The 24,694-nt window shown below is 31.3% G+C and overlaps 1 protein-coding gene and 1 pseudogene across 1 annotated transcript; both read left to right on the top strand.

The window, feature by feature from the left end:
- The first annotated feature begins 784 nt into the window (after nucleotides 1–784).
- On the top strand, nucleotides 785–2,814 carry LOC122290483 (probable pectate lyase 18). Its single transcript, XM_043098213.1, has 4 exons — nucleotides 785–976; nucleotides 1,096–1,845; nucleotides 1,949–2,087; nucleotides 2,190–2,814. The coding sequence occupies exons 1-4, from the start codon at nucleotides 861–863 to the stop codon at nucleotides 2,409–2,411; spliced, it is 1,227 nt and encodes a 408-aa protein (XP_042954147.1). The 5' UTR covers nucleotides 785–860; the 3' UTR covers nucleotides 2,412–2,814.
- Nucleotides 2,815–7,270: 4,456 nt separating this feature from the next.
- On the top strand, nucleotides 7,271–12,294 carry LOC122288852 (annotated as a pseudogene).
- Nucleotides 12,295–24,694: the final 12,400 nt, after the last annotated feature.

Raw genomic sequence — 24,694 nt, 5'->3', positions numbered from 1 at the left:
ATAAAATTTATATAAAAAAATTAATTTTTTAATAATAAATTAATTATTTTTTAAAATAATTGTATAGCACTTACAAATTTTACGAATATATATAACGTAAGTAAGTATTTAGTTGCATACTACTTGAATGTGAGTTTTGTTGTGCAAAGACAAAGAGAATTACTTTTTGACCGTGTGTCAACTTGTCTGTCAAAGTGGCACTTTTTATTCTTGATGAGAATATATTATGAGTAATTGGGCTATTCAAACCTCAAATCTAGAGGTGAAAATGGTGGCAAGAAAATGATTATCGCACTCTGGAGCTTCTAACTTCATTAAAAAATAGAAAATTGATGTAGAAAAGTACAATCTACTTGTACGGAAAATCATAGAATCTAACCAATGTGGAGACTCTGTTTGGGGAAAATGTAAGAAAACAGAGTCTGTTTTATGTTCTCACTTGATAAAAAGAATATGAATGCTCCTCTTTGCCTTTTGTCATCCCAATACTGGTTGATGCTGTACACATTTAAAGTGGATATTTCTACTTAAAATTACAAATATAGAACGAAGAACAACATTTGTTCATAATCCTGTAAACGATTTTCCTTTTGATGTAAATTTTTTTTATTATTTTTTTTGCAGCATGGTCCATCATTCATGGCTTGCTTCGCTTAACGGCAAAAACCACCAAAAATTGAGAATCCCTTAAAACCAGAAATCACGAGCACCTTTGGACCCACATGTTTAGTTAAATCATACCATTTAGCCCGGCTTTAAATTTCTTTATATATACATATACACTCCCATTCATCATCACTCAAACCCCTCACTCTCCCTCCTTTTGCTCTCTCGCACATTTCCTATCACACAACAGGAAAATGGCAATCCCTCCTCTGCTCTTTCTCATCACCTTCCTCTTCTCTGTCCTGCTCCCAACCCTCATTTCCTCCTCCCCAGTTCAGGATCCTGAGCTAGTAGTAAAAGAAGTACAAAGGTATGAGCCTCCACCAACATGACTTTCTTTTAGTGTTTCTGGGTACGGAATGGTACTAAAAAATGGCAACTTTGCTTGCTAATGTTTAAAAAATGTCACATTTTTTTTGTTAATTTCAGGAGCATCAACAACGCGTCCAAGGCTAGGAGGAACTTGGGTTATCTTTCTTGCGGGACAGGCAACCCAATCGACGATTGCTGGCGGTGTGACCCCAATTGGGAGAAGAACCGCCAGAGGCTGGCTGATTGTGCTATTGGGTTTGGCAGAAACGCCATTGGAGGAAAAAATGGCAGGATTTACGTGGTCACAGACAGCAGCGATGAAGATGCAGTGAACCCAAAGCCGGGGACTCTGAGATATGCTGTGGTTCAAGATGAGCCATTGTGGATTATCTTTGCACGAGATATGGTGATAAAGTTGAAGGAAGAGCTGATTATGAATTCGTTTAAGACCATTGATGGGAGGGGAGCAAGTGTGCACATTGCTGGGGGTCCATGCATCACTGTTCAGTTTGTGAGTAATATTATCATTCATGGGTTACACATACATGACTGTAAGCAAGGGGGAAATGCAATGGTGAGGAGCTCCCCACGGCACTATGGGTGGAGGACAGTATCAGACGGTGATGGGGTGTCCATCTTTGGTGGGAGCCACGTATGGGTGGACCATTGTTCACTGTCAAACTGTGATGATGGGTTGATTGATGCAATTCATGGTTCCACAGCCATTACAATCTCAAACAATTACATGACACACCATGACAAGGTGATGTTGTTGGGTCACAGCGATTCCTACACTCAGGACAAGGGCATGCAGGTGACCATCGCCTTCAATCACTTTGGGGAAGGGCTTGTCCAAAGAATGCCAAGGTAAAAAAAAAAAAAAAAAGTCCCAAAAGCAAAAGAAGTGTGAATTGTATGTTGGATTGCTGTATTTTTGTGTTGTTGAGGGTATATTCTTTTACATATGCAGATGTAGGCTAGGGTACTTCCATGTGGTGAACAATGACTACACTCATTGGGAAATGTATGCCATTGGAGGGAGTGCTTCCCCTACCATTAATAGCCAAGGGAACAGATTTGCTGCACCAGATGACAGATTCAGCAAAGAGGTGAAAAAATGTGACACATTAGTTGGTATGATTGGAAATGACAAAAGGAGTCATATGTACTATTGTTACTGATATATGTCTCGAAACTATGAATTTCTGCAGGTGACCAAACATGAGGATGCTCCAGAAGGTGAATGGAAGCACTGGAATTGGAGGTCTGAAGGAGACCTATTGCTGAATGGTGCATATTTTACAGCATCAGGTGCTGGGGCTTCATCAAGCTATGCCAAGGCTTCGAGCTTAGGAGCAAGACCGTCTGCTCTTGTCGGCACAATTACAACGAGTGCAGGTGCACTAAATTGCAGGAAGGGTTCTCATTGCTGATTGTGATATCTCAACAACAATCCTTGCAAGTGATTTGAAGTCTAGTTGAGAGGCTAAATATGTAGAAAATTTTAGTAGAAAGTGAAGGGAGGGGGGGGAAGTAACAAAGAAAAGGGCACAAGAAGCTAGGGGTCAATGATCTCTAGGATTTACTTTTCTTGGCTTTTTCTTCACTCCATGTTTTCTCTTTCTACCCATTTATTTTCACTCTTTTTCTTTCTTTTTTCCACTTTTGACTCGATTCTGATGGTCACAATGTACAACCTCGGCCTGTTACTCTTTAATCCTTTGACCCATCTGTGGATTCTGCTTGGAAATCACAGTGGTCTTAGAGGAAGCAAGTGCAGAAGTGTTGCTATACACTCATAATTTTCTTAAATTATCTTATAATTTTTATATAAAAGCTCTCTCTCTCTCTCTCTCTCTCTCTCTCTCTCTCTCTCTCTCATGAGACACAATACAAAACTCAAAGAACCTCGAACAACTCCAGCAGAGTAGGGAAAAAACAGAAGAGAATAATATTGTAAGAAAAGAAGCAGACCCAAAAGACAAAAAAGAGAAAAATGGTAGTAAAGACAAAGGAAAAGCTTTAAACCTACCAATCATATTAATTTAAGTGATTAGGAAAGTCCAACTACCACTAACTGTTACCGAATTCGCCACACGAAAAAAATAGCCAAGGAGGGCTTCATTTCTCATTCCGATAAGGGGAAAAAAAAAAAAAAAGAGACCTGTAGAAGTAATGCAATAAATCCAAAGAGTCCATTCCGAAAGAACATTAGCTACTTTGGATTCTTCGGCTCATGATCAATTCTGGTATGGAAGTATTAAACTCTCTCGAAAAATTACAAGTCTTGATCCTTATAGCAAGCTAATTAGAATTTCCAACAACTTGTTTTTTTTCTGAATTACAAACAATTCAAGATCACCAACTCGAGAAGTGGGTCCTAAATATTCTTCTGATTCTTCTCTTGCCATTCAAAACGAGATGGCGGGAGAGCATCCCACCAAATCTACTCACCCTCCAAACGATCGAAGATGAAAAATGATCTCTGCTCTGATCTCCTTCGATAATTGTGCAGAGTGAGGGGTGAGGGGGCCACTTGGGAATTAACGTGGGACAGAATAATAGGTTGGGAGGAGAAAAATAAAGGAGAAAGCACATGCAAAACTTTGAATTGGGAGCATCTTTTGATGGAGCCGTTTGTTGTGGACTAAAATTGGTTACAACTATAAGTTTGACAAAGTTTGCGTCAATCAAGGTTCATATATATATATATATATATATGTATATATGTATATGTATGTCCCTTTCCTAGCTAGCCATGATGTAGCAAAGCTATGCACATGCATGCTGAGAGTAGGGTACAATATTAAAGTAACCGGCCTCATTCATATATGATGGCTAAATAGACCTATCCCTATCGAGTTCGCACAAGAATGCATGCAAAGAGTTATTTGATCTGTACAGAATTTAAGTTCTGATCCAACTATGGAGCACTCCACTCCATTCACATCCATCGATATCCTCTCACCTCAGCATTTCAGCTGGGCCTACTCATGAGACTTTCTTTCATTTCTTTTCTTTTCTTTTCTTTTTTGTTTGGCTAATGAGAAAAGTCTTGTGTGTGTTGTTGCACCGCCACATTATTATATCTTTGGGTTCAACCACTAATGTGAATCCAAATTCCCTTTTTTCTGAGTTTTAAGTTCATGCCAGATTTATCTCATTATGTACATATAATCTCTGCAGTTTGACACCAATTTTCCTTCGTTTTCACATGATCTCCACCTTCTCATTTGAACTTTGTATTGTAATCGATCACATGCGGCTAACTCTCTCTGAAAACATATATATTTCGTCCAAATGAGAATTATTTTCATTATGTAAGATGTGCATAACAAAATAGTGGAAGGTTGGCCCTCGTCACTTTGCCCCCAAAGTGATAGCCCCCTCACACTTTGGTCCACAAAAGGATCTCATAAATCTATTGAATAGGCAGCTCATCCATTCACAAGTCCTGTAATAAGTCATGATTATCATAACATTTATCATCTAGACATGCTCGATGCTCTCAAAAAATGTTAAATATATAGTGCGCTCTCGTTCCACTCTTATACTACGTACGTACTGTCACGTTGACGCGCTATTCCATCGACTTTTGAAATGAATGCCAGTTGATGAACAATACGAAATGATCGAATGATCATGTATTCTATGACTTATAAACCTCAGAAATGGTCCTCCTTCCATGTGGCTTTTGTCCAAGTATGTGTCATATGAGCGACAATACAAATGGCCCAACTCTCGTAGTATATTGATGATAAGAACACGAATCTTGCTGTTTCACACGACTCTATAAAGGAAAATGCGAGTGTTTTACATGTACCTAAGTTGGCCAAGTTAGTGTGTCACCATCGCATGCAAGATAGATAGTCCATATATAAAATGGGTTTATATTCTTGATAAACATGTATGTGGAGGATATATCCAAACATGTGGCAGGCAGGAATTAGTTGAAAATGAAGGAATGTGATGGGTGCTCACAATCATATATGATATATATATATATGCAAATATTGTAGCATGCACCCTCTCGCACACGTCAGAATCTCACAATATGCATGGTGATAGGTTCACATGGGAGGCGTCGGTCCATGATGACTGTCGACTCTCATGAGATCAATACCCTCGCCAGAGAATCAACGGTTCAAGACCCATGAAAAACATGAGGCCTAAACCCGGACCCAATGCAAGATCAAACTAAACCCACAATGCTAATATATATTTATACTGATCATTAGAACCAATTAGAGAGTTGATGAGAGTTGCAGTCACCTTCAAAATCTGAATAATTATTGTTGGTTTAATCTCTGCAACAACTTGGAGAATGACCAATAGTAATATTAGTGCTCCCCTAACCCATCATCCATGCATGCTACAGAAAATTCAGGTAGTAATTAAAGCACTGCAGATTGCGGTCAAGAGCAACGAAGACATATTGGGGCTGAACCAGTACTTATGATAGTCAAATTTTTGGTAGTGTACTGTTTCATTCAAGACCTTATGGGTCAATGTTCCCTCAAGAAGCGGAAACTACTTAAATGATCCATTTTCAAAAGTAGAAGCCTTAGCAAAAGAAGAACAATGAATTACAAACATAGCTAACATGCATTGTTCATATAAATCCGTACTTAATTATTGGATAAGATACATCAAATTGTTAGTTCATTTCAGTAATAATTAAGGGGAAATTACAGTACTTAATCTTAATTTTTCTTTGAATTTATACATCAGATCGAGACTTTCAAAATTGGCATTTTCATTATCCCTAATGATCATATATATTCCCACAAGTTTATGCCTTTTAAGAGACTTGCAAGCCATCGATTCAAGACTCCTAATTTACAGGGAACTTAGTTTGACCAAAACCGAAGTGTCATTTTCTTCTTCTTCTTTTTCCATGATGCATCATTTTCATAAATTCTGTCATTTTCTATTGATATCATTTTGGTTGGGGCTTAAGCAATTTTAGAACTGAAGAAGAATCGAGGAGCTAATTGACTTGATATGAATTGATCAATCTCTCCTATAAATAGGTGCCTAAGTCCGGGAAATATTTAGGTTTGGTTGTTGAGATGAGAATTTTTAGTGTTATATGAAAGTTTACAATATTATTTTTTAGTATTATTATTGTTTTGAAATTTTAAAAAGTATAATTAGAATTTGAAAAAATGGAATTGTTTATTATATTTTAAATGAAAATTTTAAAAAATTATAATAGTGAGATGAGATGAGAATTTTCCTGTTCAAAACATGATAATTGAAGTTAAAACCGCACCGATAGCCATAAAAGTAATGATACATGTATAATAACTCTTTTTACAATCCTTTATAATATTATGTTTTAAATTAGTTTAAATGAGTTCTGTTATATACAGTTAATTTTGTATATTTTTTACGCACTCTACTAATGTGATTTGTCAAAATAGTTATTTTATATTAAAAAAAATAATGCAACCAATCACATTAGTAGAATACGTAAGAAATATATAAAAATAACTATACATAGAATTTTTGTTTAAATAAAGATTGTTTCTGTAAAACGATATTATTTTTATAAATTATTTTACAAAAATTCTCATCATCTAAAATATATTTGGGTAAATAATTATGAAAATGATTGTATAGATATCATTTTCCTGAAAACAGGGCATGGACAGCGACTCACTGGATATGTCATAACAGCCCTACAAAATACCAAATGCCAAGTTGCACACTCGGAGACCCATTTCCTGGTAGAATCGGCAGTGATTATTCGGGTAGAGATGCTGGCCAAGCTGAAGGGGTTGTGATCGTACTGGGCTTAGCCCTAGACTTTGGTCCATCAGGTTTTTGAGGGCCCATACTTCCACATGAGATTACTATTTGGGCCTCTCATAGTTTCAGCCTTAAGGCAAGAAAGGATTTGTACGTTTTTAATTAACATACATACACACGTGTGTACACACACACATATATCTACCATATCTATAAGTGCCAATATAGGAGAAAATCGGGGAGGATTTTATTTTGTTTTTACACATTTTTATTCCCATTTTGCCCCTGCTTTGCCGACTGACGTTTTGGTCTTTTCACAGTTCTGTTGGTTTTCCCGGTTGTTCTGCCGCTGGGTTGAAAAATCATTACATGATTCCAGATACAGCAACAAAGCTACATGTAAACTTTTTAAATTTCTACAGCTTTGCAATATAAGATTTGATGACACGATTGCAAAAGAAAATGTACGTGTTTATACTACATTAAATTTGCCGTTTGGTGTAAAAGTTTTCTGGTTTGAGGTTTATCTTCTGCTCTCACCGAAAATTTCTACTGCCGCTTGTTGTTGTCTTCCTTTCTAGCTTAGGCCGCAAGCTTATGGTTTGCTCTGTGTTTTCAAATCTTCAGACTTGTAGATCTTTGAAGCTGTGGAAATTGGCTTCTTTGCTCCTGAATTTTGGCATCAGCTAGGTATGTATCTCTCTGCTTCTTCTTGCAAGTTTAATAAGTTACTGCTTTCTGAATAGTTTCTTTGGACACAATGGTTAGATGTAAAAAATAAACAGTCCATAGAAATTTAAGAAAAACTTAAATCTTACACCTAAATCCAATCATCTTCTTCACACTTAAATCCGACTATAAAATTACACAGAAACACAGATCTTACAAAGATAACCACAGCTTCTCAAATGACAACCAAAAAACTTGCAACCGAAAAAAGCAAAAACAAAAAATAAAGATCTAAAGAATAAAGCCATCAACAAGAATTCTACACCGTCCAAATGCATGGACAACCACATCATAATCAAACAAGAAAAAATATAATTGCAAGTACAATTATGCACTACTCTGTGTACCAATATGATGTGATTGGTCAAAAAATAAATTTTATTAAAAATAGTGTTAATTTAAATTTTAAGTATGAATGAATCAATATTGGTACAGATTAGTACGCGACTGTACTTATATATAGCAAAACTTATCAAACAAAGCATACAGATGTACATAACAAGGGAAAAAAAAACCCCAAACACAGAGTAAATGATTTCCCTCAAACGACTTAGAGCTAGTTCAAGTAGTAGAGTATTCACTATTATTTATTATTTTATTATTACTTTTTATTTATTTTTTATTATTTTGTATTAGTATTTACTACTAATCGATATTTTATAATTACTTTTTACTACTTTTTCCTTCATACTCACTGAATATCTAATATCAACCTAAATGCAACCTTAATTCTCATGGTAAATATAGCAACTAGTGAGAGTAAAGTGAGAGAAAATCAAGATAACCAAATTTTGGAGATTAGTTCCCTACCATTTATAATTATTAATATTTTTTTATTGTATAATAACTATATCTAATAGATTTAGTTATTCATAAATATCTCACAACAAATTAATTGCATATGTCTCTATGACTAGTATTAATTATAATTGAAGGGAAAACGATAGGAACATTTAATTTCATTAACAGAATAAATATTATATTTTGAGTAATATGTTCTTCATCCTAAGGTCTCGTTTGGATGTTTAAATGAGATAGCATGAGAAGTCTATGAATAATAATTAAATGGTTTGAGTTAATATGTTTTGTGGAGTTTTGAGAAAATAAGGAGAAAATTTTGAATAAAAATATTATAAATTTAAAATCTCATTAGAATATAATTTTTATTTTGAGAATTGAAATAGTTGTTTTAGGCTCGATTTGGTTACCGAAAACATCTTTTCATTTCATATTTACAGTACAATAGTTTTTCCTATCCAAACACACTATATTTTATCTCTAAAATTTAAAAACATCCACTTAAATAAACAGTAATAAACAGTGAAAACTGAAAGTGAACAATAAACAGTGCAAAACTGATATGAACAGTTCATGAACAATGCATAATTTGGCTCTCTATAAAATCAGTGGGACCTACACATTTTTCAAATCCTAAAAATTAAAAATTATTTTATCTTATTTTACTATCCAAACACATATTTTTTTTACAAACTATTTCACCTCATCTTAACGAAAAAATTTCACTACTATTTAAAATATTTTATCTCATCTGAACTATTTATCCAAACGTTAGTATTATGTTTATAAATTTGAAAATTTTATAATAATTAAATAATAATTAGATAAAAAAGTTAAAAATTTTAAAAATATTTATGTTTGAGTAGAATGGGATGAGATGAGACCATCTCAACATTCAAATGGGGCCTAAATCTTACCACCTCATATAGTCATATTACACTTACTAATATAACACATTTTAAGTGATTTTATTTAAGTAGTTGAAAAACAAAAAAAAAAAAAAAACTACTTGAAATGTATTACACTTGATGAGTACAATTTAAGAAGAAAAATATCATTGCTTTGTAAATTTTTGGGATGATACTTTTAGCTCATCAAGAACAGTGTTGGTCCTATTCTCCCAAAAAAGAAAAAAGAAAAAACAGTGGCTTGGAGCTTTAGCTCATGTGGGTTACAAACCGCAAATAACCTGAAAATGTAGGGCTAGCCAGATCCAAATTGGCCCTTCTGGCCTTAATAGGGATTTAGTGGACCAACCATCATACTAGCCCAAGTATATATTCAACTATAAAAATATAAAGTATAATTTGCATATCAAATAATCAATATATTTTTTGTAATTTTAACAGTTAAAATTGATTAAAAAATAGCATGTGATATAATTTTGCAGGCTTGCAATTTGTCAAAAATAACAGTATAGCACGTAAACCAACAGTTTTTGAAGTTTAGATTAAAAATATTAAAATGTCCACTATCAAAATAAGACAAGCAATACTAAATATAGTTATTAGGAGGTTTTTCCTCCGGTTCCAAAGTTTAGAATTTGAGTCCAATATCATGAGATGCCCAGATCGACTAGGCAATTCATCACCCCAGTTGATGGGTTATTGGCACCTAGCAAAGCACGGTTTACCACTTAAGAAGCTCGGGAAGACTACTATAGTGCAAAGGAAGGAGGAGCATACAACCTTAATAGAACTAAGTCCTAAATAGTCTTGAGTGAACAGGAGAGTGCAAATCACGAGGAACTCTCGATCTTCTAGTAAGAGGAGAAAGAACAACTTGACAGTATGCATCTTCGGGTAAAACAAAATAGAGGGTCAAGCCACATTAAATGCACCCCTAGAGAGTCACGCTGTATTAAATAAGTATGGCAGAATGAACTATGGGTGCCATCACCATAGAGTATGGGGGTCTAATCCTAGTGACCAGGTATAAAGAAAACTCACAGGTATCGGGATGGGGGTTGGTCTCTCCGAATTCTTTCTAGACACTCTAATTTCTCTACTTTCCTATTCTCTATTATAAGACAATACTGATTTTGACATTGAAAACTCTCTGACCACTACTACAGCCCTCGTCTTGTAGTGTTTTATTTGTATCTACAGGCCCAAAACTAAAAACCTAAGCTGTTGAGGGTCCAACCCAAAGGCCTACAAAACATGACGTTAATAACAATAGTTTTTAAATGTGTAAGTGACACATTTTTTAAAAAAAATAATATTTATTATTAAAAAATTATTATTTTTTATATAAATTTTATATTTATTTTTTCTTTTAAATGAATGCCTAAAACTTAAATACATCAAAACTAAAAATGTCGTTCGAGTATAAATTCATCATTTCTGCCTTATGGTATAAAATATCTTCTTTTCCTTATATTTTCTAAAATTAATTATTTTTCTATCATCAAATTGTGGCTCATAACAAACCGTGTACCTTGCGCGTTACAGCGACTAGGTTCCTCTCTGACCCTGTGAAATATAATCTCTCGTGGTAGCTATTCCGTTTGGACGACCAAAATATTGGGAGCATTGAAGAATGGCCAGCACTGCTGCCGCCGCCCACAACCCTGCTCTGGACCCGGACACGGATGCTCCCGATGATCCGGGTCACGAGTTAGCCGAGTTTGGAGCCGGGTGCTTCTGGGGTGTGGAGCTGGCTTTTCAGCGAGTGGTCGGGTTGGTGAGGACTGAGGTCGGGTACTCTCAGGGTCACGTCCCGGATCCGAACTACAAATTGGTGTGCTCCGGAACCACTAACCATGTGGAGGTGGTGCGGGTCCATTTCGATCCGAAAGTTTGCCCCTACACCAGTCTCCTCTCTACCTCTCTATCTTCTGGTCTCGCCATGATCCGACAAGCCTCAATCGCCAGGTATCTGATCTTTCTTTGTTTTCTTTTTGTTTTTGGTTTTGTCGGTAGTTGACTCTTGGACACCCACCCGTGGTAGCCCGCAAACTTGTGTACGTACATGCCACATGTTCCAATCAAATTGCGATTTATTTAAGTGGAAGACCATGACGGTGGATTGCTGTGCTAGTCTCTCAGAAAGTTTGGGTTAGGTGGGTGAGTCCTGAGAGCTCTGCGGTGGGTGGTTCCCGTCATAAAAAAAAAAAAAAAAAAAAAAAAAAAAAAAAAAAAAAAAAAAAACCACTAATGAATTTGGACGCTAATTTGAGCATTGGGTAGACATTATTGCTTGTGTTGATATAGAATTTTATCGTTTAGACTGGATGTCGAAAATAATCGCATAATCAAACGCTAGATTATTTTTAATAAATCATTTATTATTTGAAAACCCTAGTCCAAGCTTCCACTGACCGTCACTTGAGTAACTTTATAATCAATATATCTAGAGGTGTAGCCGCATAATTTAGTTTTTTCCTTTCAAAGCCTTTGCTTCGCATCTTTGACAATGTTGGAGGTTTCAATCTTGCAAACTCCATCCCACAAAGTTAATTTTATTGTGTCAGTTGTCTGTTTTCTCTTCCTAAAGCTGGACAAAATGGCAGTTTGCCTGAAATTTTAAGGCCATTTTTTTTTGGTGTCAACGGGAACATTTCAAACACGATTCATTTGTGTTTCAGGGTGGTGATGTGGGAGCACAATATCGATCAGGAATATACTACTACAATGAGAACCAGGCTCGTTTGGCTCAGCAATCAAAGGAAGCTAAGCAGTTGGAGTTGAAAGATCATGAGAAGATCATTGTGACAGAAATTCTTCCGGCAAAAAGGTTTTACAGAGCAGAGGAATATCACCAACAATATCTTGAAAAGGGTGGAGGTAGAGGCACAAAACAGTCTGCCGAGAAGGGTTGCACTGACCCTATCAGGTGCTACGGTTGATGTGATGATGTGATTGTGAATTATTATGTTGGTGTTCTTGCTTGTAACTTCTAGTTTGTCAGTTATTGGTCCTGTGCTTTATGTATAGAGTTATTGATCTATTTGCAAGCCAAACATATAATAATTAACAGCTTATCGTGGGACTCGTTATATTCATAAAAAGATTACAATATCATTACTTTTTATATAAGATGATGTGGCGTGCTTCCACATCAGTAATGTGTTTGATGTGTCAATTAAATAGATTTCCAAACAGATTTATCCTTTTGTGCATGTTATAAATGAAAAACTCATTCCCTATACCCACTAGGCAATTCAATGAATCTTTAGGTAGTTGATACTAATAATTTAATGTAGATTCATATTCCCAGTTTTCCAGTCGTTTAGCTTCAATGTTGGCAATGTTTCTGTTTCTCTCAGGTTTTCTTAGCAACCAAACAAACAAAAGGCTACATAGAAGTGTTTCTTAAAACCGTGTATTACGATATTATCTCTCTCAATTTTTCTCAACATCCAAATAAAAGTCTCGAAATAGCTGGACTTGTGTTTTACCAAGCATGACCTATTTAGGATCTTACACCGAGAGGAGTTTGGTTTTACCATCAGTGTAGAAATTATCGATCAAGTAAATAAGAGAAGGGAGGATGAAGGGCGGGTGGGTTTTTGTTCGAAATCGAACCGTGACATGGAAAAAATTACAGCGGTGTATGGTGTAGAAAATAAAACCGGCCCTCGTTTAGAATTTTTCTTATTTTTGTGAGGTGGTTTTGTAGACGTAGCACTTCTCAACATCTAATAGCATGTGTGATGCTACAATTACCTATGGAACTACAGAGAAATGGCAGGGAATAGGCAAAATCTCTTGGACCATGCTACTGTGTCACCCAGCTTTTTTTCAAACATTTAGAAAAATGCACAAATCACTAGTGCTAATTTTTTAAACATTTTAGGAATATTATATATATATATATATATACACTATAAATCAAACTAGGGATAACTTCAAGGGCAAACTAGTATTTTCTAAAAAAAGAAAAAAAAAAATTTATTGTTGGTTGTGTAATTTCCATTCACCTCCGTCCGTGCTTCCATGGACCATAACTATCTAATAGAATATAATTAATCGAAAGGATCGGGCTTTTCGGGCTGTGCGGTCCCAACCAACCAATTAAAATGGTTAAAGTTCAAATTGGTGACTAGTGTTGAAAAGAAAGATCGATTGATCTGATCAGATCTGGGAATGGCTTGACCAAGAAGACTAATTGGACCTCAAAAATGGGGAGTAACTAATGGGCCATAAGACCAAATCCTAGTTGGGTCTTTGAGTATGAAAGAATCTAGTTGTCAGCCCAAATAAGAGCCGGTATTATTTGCCATGTCAGCAACATGCTTGCAGGAAAACAAAAAGTTAAAAACTACGCACCAGGACATGATCAAGCAACGAATTAAGGAGATTTCATCATCAGTCATTAAAAAAAAATAATGCTATAATTACTAATGATAAAAAGAATATTTTAAATAAGAATATTGTTAGATATAAGTTTAAAACATTCAAATTTCGTAGTCTTTCTAAAAAAATAATTGACTGCACCATGAGAAAATGATTTTTACTACCATAGACGTGCATTATACAAGGATAGAACGATGATTATTTTCTCTTAAGAAGTGGTCGAAGTCCCCCTCCAGTCATCTGGCCATTTCTTTTTATATGCTTTCTCTTTTTGCGTACTTCTAAGGAGTAGTGAGGATTTGCTGCCTTCTCTTACGTGCCTGACATTCTTTCTTCTCTTATTTCTGTTTTCTATTTTCCTTTTTTATGTTATTCTGACACTCTTCTTTTGCTTGTCTTCTCTTTGCCTCCCATTCCCATCTCTTCTATTGTTTTCAAGTAATGGAAACCTCCACCTTGGATTGGGCCTAGTAAGTTTTTTGGATTGTATATATTTTATCCCGAACAAGGATCATAAGATGAATATATAAGAGAACATAAAACTATTTATTGTAACGAGGCAGGCCTCCTTAATTGTTTTAGTTATTTAAACGAACTTTGAATCATACAAAGAAATAATTTTGAGTTAAATTTAGGGACTAGAACTAGTTTTAGTTAGAGCTGAGCTTACATTTTAGGCTTGGGATTGTTTTCTTAAGTGTAGTAACTCTTGAACATGATGTCTTTGTATATGTATAAATATAGTTTAAAGTGATAAATGAATTAGCCAAAAAAGGGAGCTATTCCTTTAGGTCGTGTATTATCTAATGGAATATGTACTATAAATATGGATTTGGAAACACTATAGAATATTATGATCCAAAAGATTAAAAGTATAATCAATGATTCAAATTTCAATATTCAATAGTTCTAAGGGTCTGTTTGGGTTGAGTTAAGAGTCTTAAAAATGACTTAAATAGTTTTAAAAACTTTTTAATAAAAAAATTAGATTGTTTGAATGTTACTTATTTAAATACTTTTTAATTCCAAATAAATTAAAAAAAATACATTTAAAATAGAAAAATATTTTGATGTTTTACCTTAAACGTGTTTTTCTAAAGAATCCGTAATGCAATTCAAATTTAAAAAAAACTGTCAATAAGTAAAAACATGCATACAACGTTTAAATAATCACAATTTTCAAAATTTTGAAGATATAGTAATATTTAAAAATTCAAATGATCGTCATTTCTATTTCAAAATGTACTAATATGTTTGAAAGTGTTTTAAACATATGTTTATCAAACTATAAATAACTTTTTAATAATATAATTTATTACTTAAACTATAAGTTATATGTCCTAAAACTATAAATTATATTTCCGCCTCAATCTCGAACATGCACTGAGACTACTAAAATGATGATTAAGCTTGTGACAAGTTTTTATTTGAATTTCAAAAATATTCTTTTTTTATATAATCCACGTTGTGTATATATATATATATGGATTAAGAATATTCTATTTCCAAGATCAGTGACATGGCAAACGAGTTTGACTTAGAAAAATGAAATATTATTATGCTGCCGAATTTATATCATTCACTTTATTATGTGAAGTGGCATACATTGTAGTGTAAAAAATTAGAAAATACAAACATAAAAGATTAGAGAGATCCAAAACTTTAGTTTTCATATTTTTGTATTTTTAAATATTATTTTATTTTACATATATATATTTTAATTTTTTAAATATTTTTAATGGGTCACGTGACACCACGTTATATACTACGTTAAGAAATAAAATAAATAATATAAATTACGAGGTATAATAACATTATTCTAGGACTTACATTCTATTAAAATATAGAGAAATGCTAAACCTCTCAAATTGGAGAGCTTTTTTTATTGAATCCATTTTTTTCTTATTTTTTTAATTTAGTGATTAAGTAAATTTTTTTAGGTGATGTTGTGATTTAAAAAAAAAAAATTATTTAAGAATATAAAAAAATGAATGAAAAAAAAAAGGTACTGATTCCGTGGCTTTTTCGGTAGCTGTATCTTTATTTTAAGATATATCCTGTTTAAAAAATGAATATATAAAATTATTTTAAGTGAAAAAAATAAGTTTACTTTTCCATCAATGTTCTTATCTTATCCATGAGTACGTATGGAGCGAATCTTTAAGATGAAGTACCAACTCCCACAGCCAAAGTGCAATCCAGCAAAATTCTTGAAGCAAAAGCAGGCATTGATGGGCAACCAGAGGTAGTTGAAATCGGTCTTTATTATAATGGTTGGCAAAGAGTCCAATATTAATAGAATTTATGCCTGATGGGGTCGAAATGATGAGTCTTTAATATTTACTTGGTTTCGGTAGATATTCTCAGGGGTGGTGCTACTCCCAAAGTTGGAAACCCTAGCTAGTATACTTTTCTATGTTTTTATTTTTTATTTTATATATTTTTAACATTTTTAAATAATTTTTTTAATTCATTATATCGTTAAAAAATATTTTTTTAATCACAAATAATAAAAATTAAAAAATTACCAGCAGGAGCCAAACGGTAAGCCTAGCATTATTCTATTCTCAAAGGTTCACATTCCTTTGAGTCCCTTAATTTCTAGCTAATTAAAACCATCGTGTATATATTTCTCTTTATTAAGACTACGTTTGAATTTAGGGTATATCTCGATTCATTTTATCTAATCATTATAAATTTTTTCAAATTTTTATATAAAATATAATAAGTAATTTAACTTTTTCAAATCTCATAACAATAATAATATTAAAAAATATTATTTTATTTTATTTTATGAAGAATCAAGTATAAGATGAATTTTGAGGATTTCGAAACGCACACACATTCTTGCTCATTATCAACTTCTACCTTGTCATACTCATTATTTGCATGTTTCATGTTGGAATCTATTGCAACTCGAGCGTTTGAATTATCTAAAAATATCTAACTAGATTCAGATCAAGATATTAACTTGAATATTGAAAGAAATCATATACAATCAAAGGGATTCAGAAGAAAATAGTATGATTTGTTTTTGTTGTAATTATTGACAATAGATTTTATATTAAAACACAATATACTCAGGGCATTATTACCAAACAATTAGAATATTTTAAGAAAGGTACTGAAGCCATGAAAAGGAAAACTTAAAAAAAAAAAAATATTATAAAAACTAGCTTTTGAGCAGTTTCTCATGGCTTGAATTCGTAGCCTTTGAGCAGTTTAAATTTTTGAATCTATTGATAGTTGATCTGAATGCTCAGGCCATTGTGTGCAAACACATTCATACTTAAGGTTCAAATGCTGAGTTTTTTTATTGGAGGTTTTTGATAAGCAGAAATCAGTAAAATACAAAAATATATATAAAAATTATTTTCATATAACTCTTGACAAGAAGAAGCTATGGTCTGATGCAATCGCAATGATAAAATAGGCCGATTGTAATGGGTCATTTGCAGCAGGAAACGAATAGGGATCACTATCTTACCCAAGAAAAAAAGGAAAAAAAAAATAATTCTTATAGTCATGGCTTTGATTGAGGCAATGAACTCATTAGGTAAAGTGACATTTTGTTTGAAAAATTACAATTGTGACCATTGCACCACATTTGAATAGTGGCAGAATCCAGGTTCGGTTTGACTATTGAGAATTTTGAAATGTAAATTTTAAATTTTAAGATGAAATATTATTTTAATATTATTATTATTTTAGAATTTGAAAATATTAAAAAAATATTAAATTATTTATCATATTTTGTATAAAGATTTAAAAAAATTATAACGATGAGATAAGAATTTTAAGTTTGAGATAGAGTTTTTAATGACCCAACCCACTTCGTATGCACAAAAAGTAGAGAAACAAACAAAAGGTTGGACCAACTTTTTGAAGTTCATTATTAATGCATTTGAGTATTTATGTACTGATCATCTTCGGAAAAAAATAAATAGGCAAAAACAATATATATACAAATAATACTATAATAAACTGTAAGCCAATTAGGTGAAAAATGTTAAGAAAATTTTATGTGCAGTCATTTTTATAGATTTTTTTATGCACTTCAGTGATATGATTGGTTGTGTATTAAAAAAAAATTAATCCAGCCAATCATATCAATGGAGTGCACAAAGAGCGCACAAAAATAACTGTATATAACATTACTCAAAATGTTAACAAGTCAATGCTGATGAGTGACCAAGAAGACCAGTGACCAAAAACGAGTGAAATGGTCAAATTCCCATTCGTTTACTTCACAAAGCTGCATATTTGGAACCAGTGAATAAGTTTTCAAAGCTCAACCCGCAAACTTTTTCTTTTCCTTTCAAGTGACAATGTGAACGATCGTGTTGTGAAACAAAGTAAAGAACAACAACAGACCATTGTCAATAATGAAAATTTTTTTCCTTTTTCTTATTTGATTCCTAATTTCCTGGTGAGTTTGTGTTTCCACACAGATTTTATGTTTTTGAGCACTTGATTTTCTCTAACATTTGTAGATAAAAACCTTAATATTGGAATAAAAATAGAGAAAAAGATAAAGAAAAAAACTACCGCTCGGAAGAGGGAGAAAGTGAGACCAGTGGAAGGTGGTCTAGAACCAGAGAATGGTGCCGAAAATGGAGGTATGCCGGTGAGGACTGGAGGAGGAAAGCAGGAGAGGCACGTGTAGCAATATTAGCAATGAAACGAGAGGGACGAGGGTCTGTTTTCATTTTCATTTTTTTGCTGTTTTTTTACTTTTTTAAATTCACGTGACATGCCACACGCTGAGGGACATGTTAGTCTGTAAAACCTTTGTGGCCAGTTTCGGTGACTGTAGCAGCTCCCAAATGTTAATATGAGTTACTATTTAGTTACGCAATTTAAATAAAATTTAATGAGATATTTTGTTAAAAGTTAAATTAAATATTATTATAATATAATTTTTTAATATTAATCTTATTTTAAGACTTGGATAAATTAAATTATTTATTATATTTTATGTAAGAATTTATAAAGATAGTTTAGTTTTTTATAATCAAATTAGTCAAAATATTTATATAAAGTAATATTATTTTTATAAATTATTTTATAAAAATATTTTTTATTTAAATATGATTATACAAAAATTATATAAAAATAAAAACATTATAAATGTATCATTTTTCTCTTGCAAAACCCACCAGCTCGCCGGATGATGTTCAAAATTTCCATTAAATTGTTCAGATTTTTTTAGTTTTTATTAAATCTGTGAACAAGTGGAGTTTCGTACAGAATGGGAGCAGGGTAGAAACCCACCAGCTAGCCTTTCAAAAATAATATAAAGAGTTTTGTTATATATAAATATAATTATATACTAATCTGTATACCAATACTGATTCATTCATATTTAAAATTTAAATTAATACTATTTTTAATAAAATTTACTTTTTGACTAATCACATCATATTAGTATACAAATTAGTGCATAATTATGCTTGTAACTATATTTTTCTTAATATAAATATAATAAAATAAATTTAAATGTAATCATATTTCACAATGTTGAATGTCATGATTAATGAAGGAATGACTAATGATATTTTAGAGATTATTGGAGTTTTGGACAGTAAGTATGTTAAAGATGAGATGAATTGAGATAAAAATTAAAAATTGAATAAAATATTATTTTTATTTTTTTTTAAATTTAAAAAAATTGAATTGTTTATTGTATTTTTGTTTAAGAATTTGACAAAATTATAATGATTAGATGAATTAAGAAGCTTTCTTAATCCAAACAAGGCCTAAGGGCATGCAACTTCCATTCATGTTTTTTGGGAAAAAATTGGACTCGCATAAAAAAATGAGTTTTTAAGTGCTCTAACTCACTTTTTTTAAGATTTATTCTATTCTTAAACCGATGTGTGGAGCATGTCATTTATATTGCTTCAATGAAAATATTTACTTTATAAGATTCAAGTTTTAAAATTTATATTCAAAATCAAAATATGATGTGTAAGCATTTTACTAAATATATTCTATGCACCAATTTGAAAATATAATTTTTTTTTTTTTTTTATAAAAGGGGTGAACATGCCTGCACAGTCCAATTAGTTTGTATTTTGTATAAACCATTTTCTTAAAGAAAAAGTCTAATTGCAAGTACACATATGCACTAATATATGCATTAATTTATTATGATTGGTCAAAAAATAAATTTTATTAAAAATAGTGTTAATTTAACTTTTAAGTATGAAAGAATTAATATTAATACGTAAATTAGTACGCGACTTTGCTTGTATGAAAGAAAACTCTCTAACAACAATTGGTTTTAAGTTAATCATTAGTAATGAAAATCTTATAATTAACTTATATAATTATTATAAAAAAATATATATTTATAAATATATATATATATAGTTCGATTAGTTTCAATCCAGTTAAAAAATCACCTACCTCATAACCAAACCTAAAATAGAATTTCTCATAAATAGAAATCCAAAATCATCCTAAAATTTTGATCCGATCGAATCCAAACTAAACTTGTTAATCTGGTCGGTTTTGTCAGTCCAGACTGAAAGATTTTACAGCCCCAATGGGAAGTGTTAGATTGATTTATGTGTGCATGCACTAATTGAAAGTAGATGGGTTCGCACAAAGAGAAAATGATGAAGTGGTGCATCGATAATTATGAGATCTAGACGACTGTAGAGCTAAACCTTTTTTTCTTTCTTTCTTTCTTTTTTCAAGAGTGTAGAGCTAAACCTAAAAGCAAAAAAAGAGTTTAAAATTTGTGAAAAAAAAAAAAGGAAAACATGATTGAATATAACAATTTTATAGATCTACTGGTTATATTTTATTTTTTAATCCAATAAAATATATTTTATTTTAATTATTATAATTTATAACACTCACTTTTACAATAATTTTTCTTTTGAAATATAATAGTTATATCGTTCATTCTAATTAAATTATTTTTATTTACATATATTTTTCATGATTATTATTTGCAGATGAGAGTTTTAAGTATCTAAAATTCTATGAAATTGTTAATTTAATCACAAACTTTTATTGTAAATGGTAAGCTGTACCGTTTAACTGGGTGAAATAAGAATAAAAAATTAAGATGGCCTTGCTACAGCTGAGGTAAGATTTGTTGAATCTCTTTCAATTATTGCCAAAAGGTAAGATAATAATGAAAAATTATAGACATCACATTATTATTTTATTTTTATCTTATTATATAAGATGTGACATATTTATTATAATTTAATATTTTTTATCAGATAATTTTTTATCATTCAATGATTATAAATATGTCACATCTTATATAATGGAATGTGTTGAATCTAAAGTTTCAAGTTTCGTGTAATTATATATTTCTACATGGATTTTAATAATAATAAATGAATTCAAAGAATAAAGGAGTCTTAAATTCAAATTGTCTACACAATAGAATCAAGCACATGAATGAACCAAGCATAAGTAAGAAGGGAACAAATTCAAATTAAAGTCATAGATTAATATTGTAAATATTTTAAAATTTTGAAATTAGAATTAAGGTTCAAAATTAATATTTTATCACAAACCATTAAAATATATTTTCTACACATGCATGAATATTCTGAAAATTAAATTTAAAACTTTTGAAAGATGATTGATTGTCATCTTTCACATGTGCATGACATGATTAAATGTTTGAATTTTGAAAATATTAAAAATGATTGATTGTCATCTTTCACATGTGCATGCTTTATTTGAATATTTTCAAAAGTGATTGATGTTCTTTTTGACTTATGCAAAAAGTAGATGATTTTGTTTGAAAATTTTAAAAATATTAAAAATGATTGATTGTCATTTTTCACATGTGTATGCTTTATTTGAATATTTTCAAAAGTGTTTGGTACACTTTTTTTGACTTATATAAAATGTAGATGATTTTATTTGAAAAATTTGAAAAGTAAAGTGTACTCCTTTTGTCATATGCAAAAAGTAAAAAAATTAAGTTTGAAATTTTTGAAAAATGAATGATGTTGTCTTTGACATATGAATTTTTTAAATTTGAATATGAAGTCTCATATACATATAAATAAATCATTCGAGAGTTTCAAATTTACAATACCAAAAAGCATACAACATTCATTCAAAATTTTCATTTTCTATTCTCTAAACATTAAGCCTTAAACTTTATTCATTTTGAGAGAGATATAGTTTGTACGGTATTGTTCTTATTTCACTCATTAAATAGTATTTTCTGATAACTTGCCCACTATCAGTTCTTGTATAAGTAAAAAAGTGTGTATAACTTTTGTGCATGTAGAAAGTGTCTTACACAAAGAATAGTTGAATCGTCACATATAAGGCGATTGTAAGTGTAGAGGGTATTCTACACGGATCCTTTGTAGTGGTGTTGTTCAAATGTGTATTAGGTTTCCATCTTCACTTGAATGGGGTTGAATAGTGAATTTGAAGATCCTCAAGGGGTAGGTTGAGGCGAGGACATAAACTGTGAGGTCGAACCTAGTTAATATACTGATTTTGCTTCTCTCTTACCCTTACTCTTTATATTTATTGCTGTTTCGTATTTTATTTATATTTTATGTTGTGCATTTGATTTATAATTGTTAATTTTTTTAAATATAACTCAATTCACCCCCTCTTATATTAGTCATCTGGGAAACAATTGGTATCAGAGCAAAGACTCTGTTATAAGATTAACTATCTTTTGAGTTAAGATCTTTTGACTAACATTGCAGCTTCATTTTGTGAAGGTCAATCTAGCAGTTGACCTTCACTCTTTTGTGGAAACAATTACTTATTTTGGAAAGATAGAATGAGAATATTCCTTTAGGCTTAAGGTCGAGAAATCTATAAATGTATTGTAAATAGACCTCATATTTTAACAAAAATGGTTGAAGGAGTAAAGGTCAAAAAGGAAGAAGAAGAGTTGATTGTGAAAACGATAGACTTTATACATTGAATTTAACTGTTATGAATTTATTATATAATGTTCTCAATAGAAATGAGTTTAATAGAATAATGGCTTGCACTACGGCAAAAGAAATTTGGGATAACTTGGAAGTTACTTATGAAAAAAATTTCGCAAGTCAAGAAATCAAAAATTTATATTCTTACTCATGAATATGAAATGTTTAATATGAATGATGATGAATCTATTTTTAGTATGTATACTCATTTTACTAACATCATAAATAGTTTGACAGCTCTTGGCAAAATTTATTTTAAGATGGAGGTAGTAAGAAAAATTCTCAACTCTCTACCAAAACATTAGGAATCAAAAGTGACAGCGATTATTGAAACTAAAGACTTGAAGAAGTTTGAAGTGAATGAACTCATTGGTCACTTATCACCCATGAGTACACATTGAAAAAAAGAAAAGAAGAAGGAAAGCCAAAGAAGAGCTTGACATTTAAAGTTGTTCCTCATGAAAGTGAAAGTGATAAAGATGCAAAAAATGATGACAAAGATAAAAAAGTTACGATGATAACAAGAAAAATTAAGAGGTTTTTAAAGAAAAATAAAAATTCACCGAGGAAATCCTTCAAAAAGTTTTCCAAGAAAGATTCAGGTAAAATTGACACTTTAATTTGTTATAAATGCAGTAAGTCTGGACATATCAAGCCAGATTGTCCTATACTAAAGAAAGATTGAAACAAAGGCAATAAAGCAATGAAAGCTACATGGAATGATGATTCAAGTAGTTCAGATAGTGAAATAAGTAATGAAAAATCAGCAAATCTTTGTCTTATGGCTAAATATGGCATTGAGGTAACAAATCTTAATAATATTGAAAATCCTTCATATGAAGAATTGTAAAATGTTTTAGAATAGGTATATGAGGAAGTTGCAAAATTGGGTATTAAGTATACTACTTTGAAAAAGAAAAATTCTTATTTAACAAACGAAATTGATGTTTTAAGAAAAGAAAGTATCCTTTTGAAATGTGAAAATCTTAAGTTGAAGAAGAAGAAAACTGATTTAAAAAATATTGTTGAAAACTTTACAAATGGAAAAAGAAATTTTGAAAAATTTCTTGGTAGTCAAAGATGTGTTTTGGATAAGGTAGGCTTGAGATATATGCCAAAACAAAAATACGAACTTTATAAAAACTTTTTTGATAATTCTTCTACATCAAAATCAATATTCATAATTTTTTTCACAAAAATAATTTTGTGAAAGAAATATACTATTATAATCTCTCAAGTTCTTCATATATACCACATATTATTTACAATTTTTATAATAAAAAAAGTCATAATTATCATACTTGTCCTATTAGAAGAAAGCATGCAATGACTATTAGGGCTATATGAATACCTAAAAATCTTGTTTCTTCTAATACTAATAAATAAAGGACCTAAAAGACTTACATACCAAGAAAAATCATTTTAATTGTTTTTATAAATATGCATGAAGTCCTCCACAAGCAAAAATAAATAGTTTTTAGATAGTGGATGATCAAGACACATGGCGGGAGACAACTAAATTCTTTGATCTTAGATCTAAAGAAAAAGGACATGTGATATTTGGAGACAACTCAAAAATGAAAGATCGTGGGAATAGGTAAAATTGATAATGAATCTTCTCTCATAGTTGAAGATGTTCTATTTGTTGAAGGTTTAAACATAATCTTTTGAGTGTAAGTCAATTATGTGATAAATGATTTATAGTTACTTTTTAAATGGATAAGTGCATTATTTTGAATGATCATGATTGCAATGTTTATTTTATTGCTTTTAGAAGCAACAATGTTTATACAATCGATTTTGAAGAAATTGTCTCACAAGATGTTATTTGTTTTCAGCTCAAAATGAAACTAGTTGGTTATGACATAGAAGACTAGGTCATGCCAACATGAAACTTATTTCCAAACTTTTTAAAAATGATCTTGTGAGAGGTTTACCAAAGGTAAATTTTCTTAAAGACAAGATTTGTGATGCGTGCCAATTTGCTAAACAAATAAAAACTTTTATTAAAATCAAAAAATATTTTCCACTACTAGACCACTCCAACTAATATACATAGATCTTTTTGGACCAAATAAAGTTGCAAGTCTAGGAGGAAAATATTATGCATTTGTTATTGTTGATTATTTCTCTAAATATACTTAGATCATCTTTCTTACTCATAAAAATTAGGCATATAATGTCTTTATCAAG

The sequence above is a fragment of the Carya illinoinensis genome, chromosome 12 (genome assembly GCF_018687715.1).
Source record: "Carya illinoinensis cultivar Pawnee chromosome 12, C.illinoinensisPawnee_v1, whole genome shotgun sequence".
In the NCBI taxonomy this organism is placed as follows: domain Eukaryota; kingdom Viridiplantae; phylum Streptophyta; class Magnoliopsida; order Fagales; family Juglandaceae; genus Carya; species Carya illinoinensis.
Note: the sequence above shows the minus strand (reverse complement) of the source record. Positions and strands in the feature narration are given on the sequence as shown.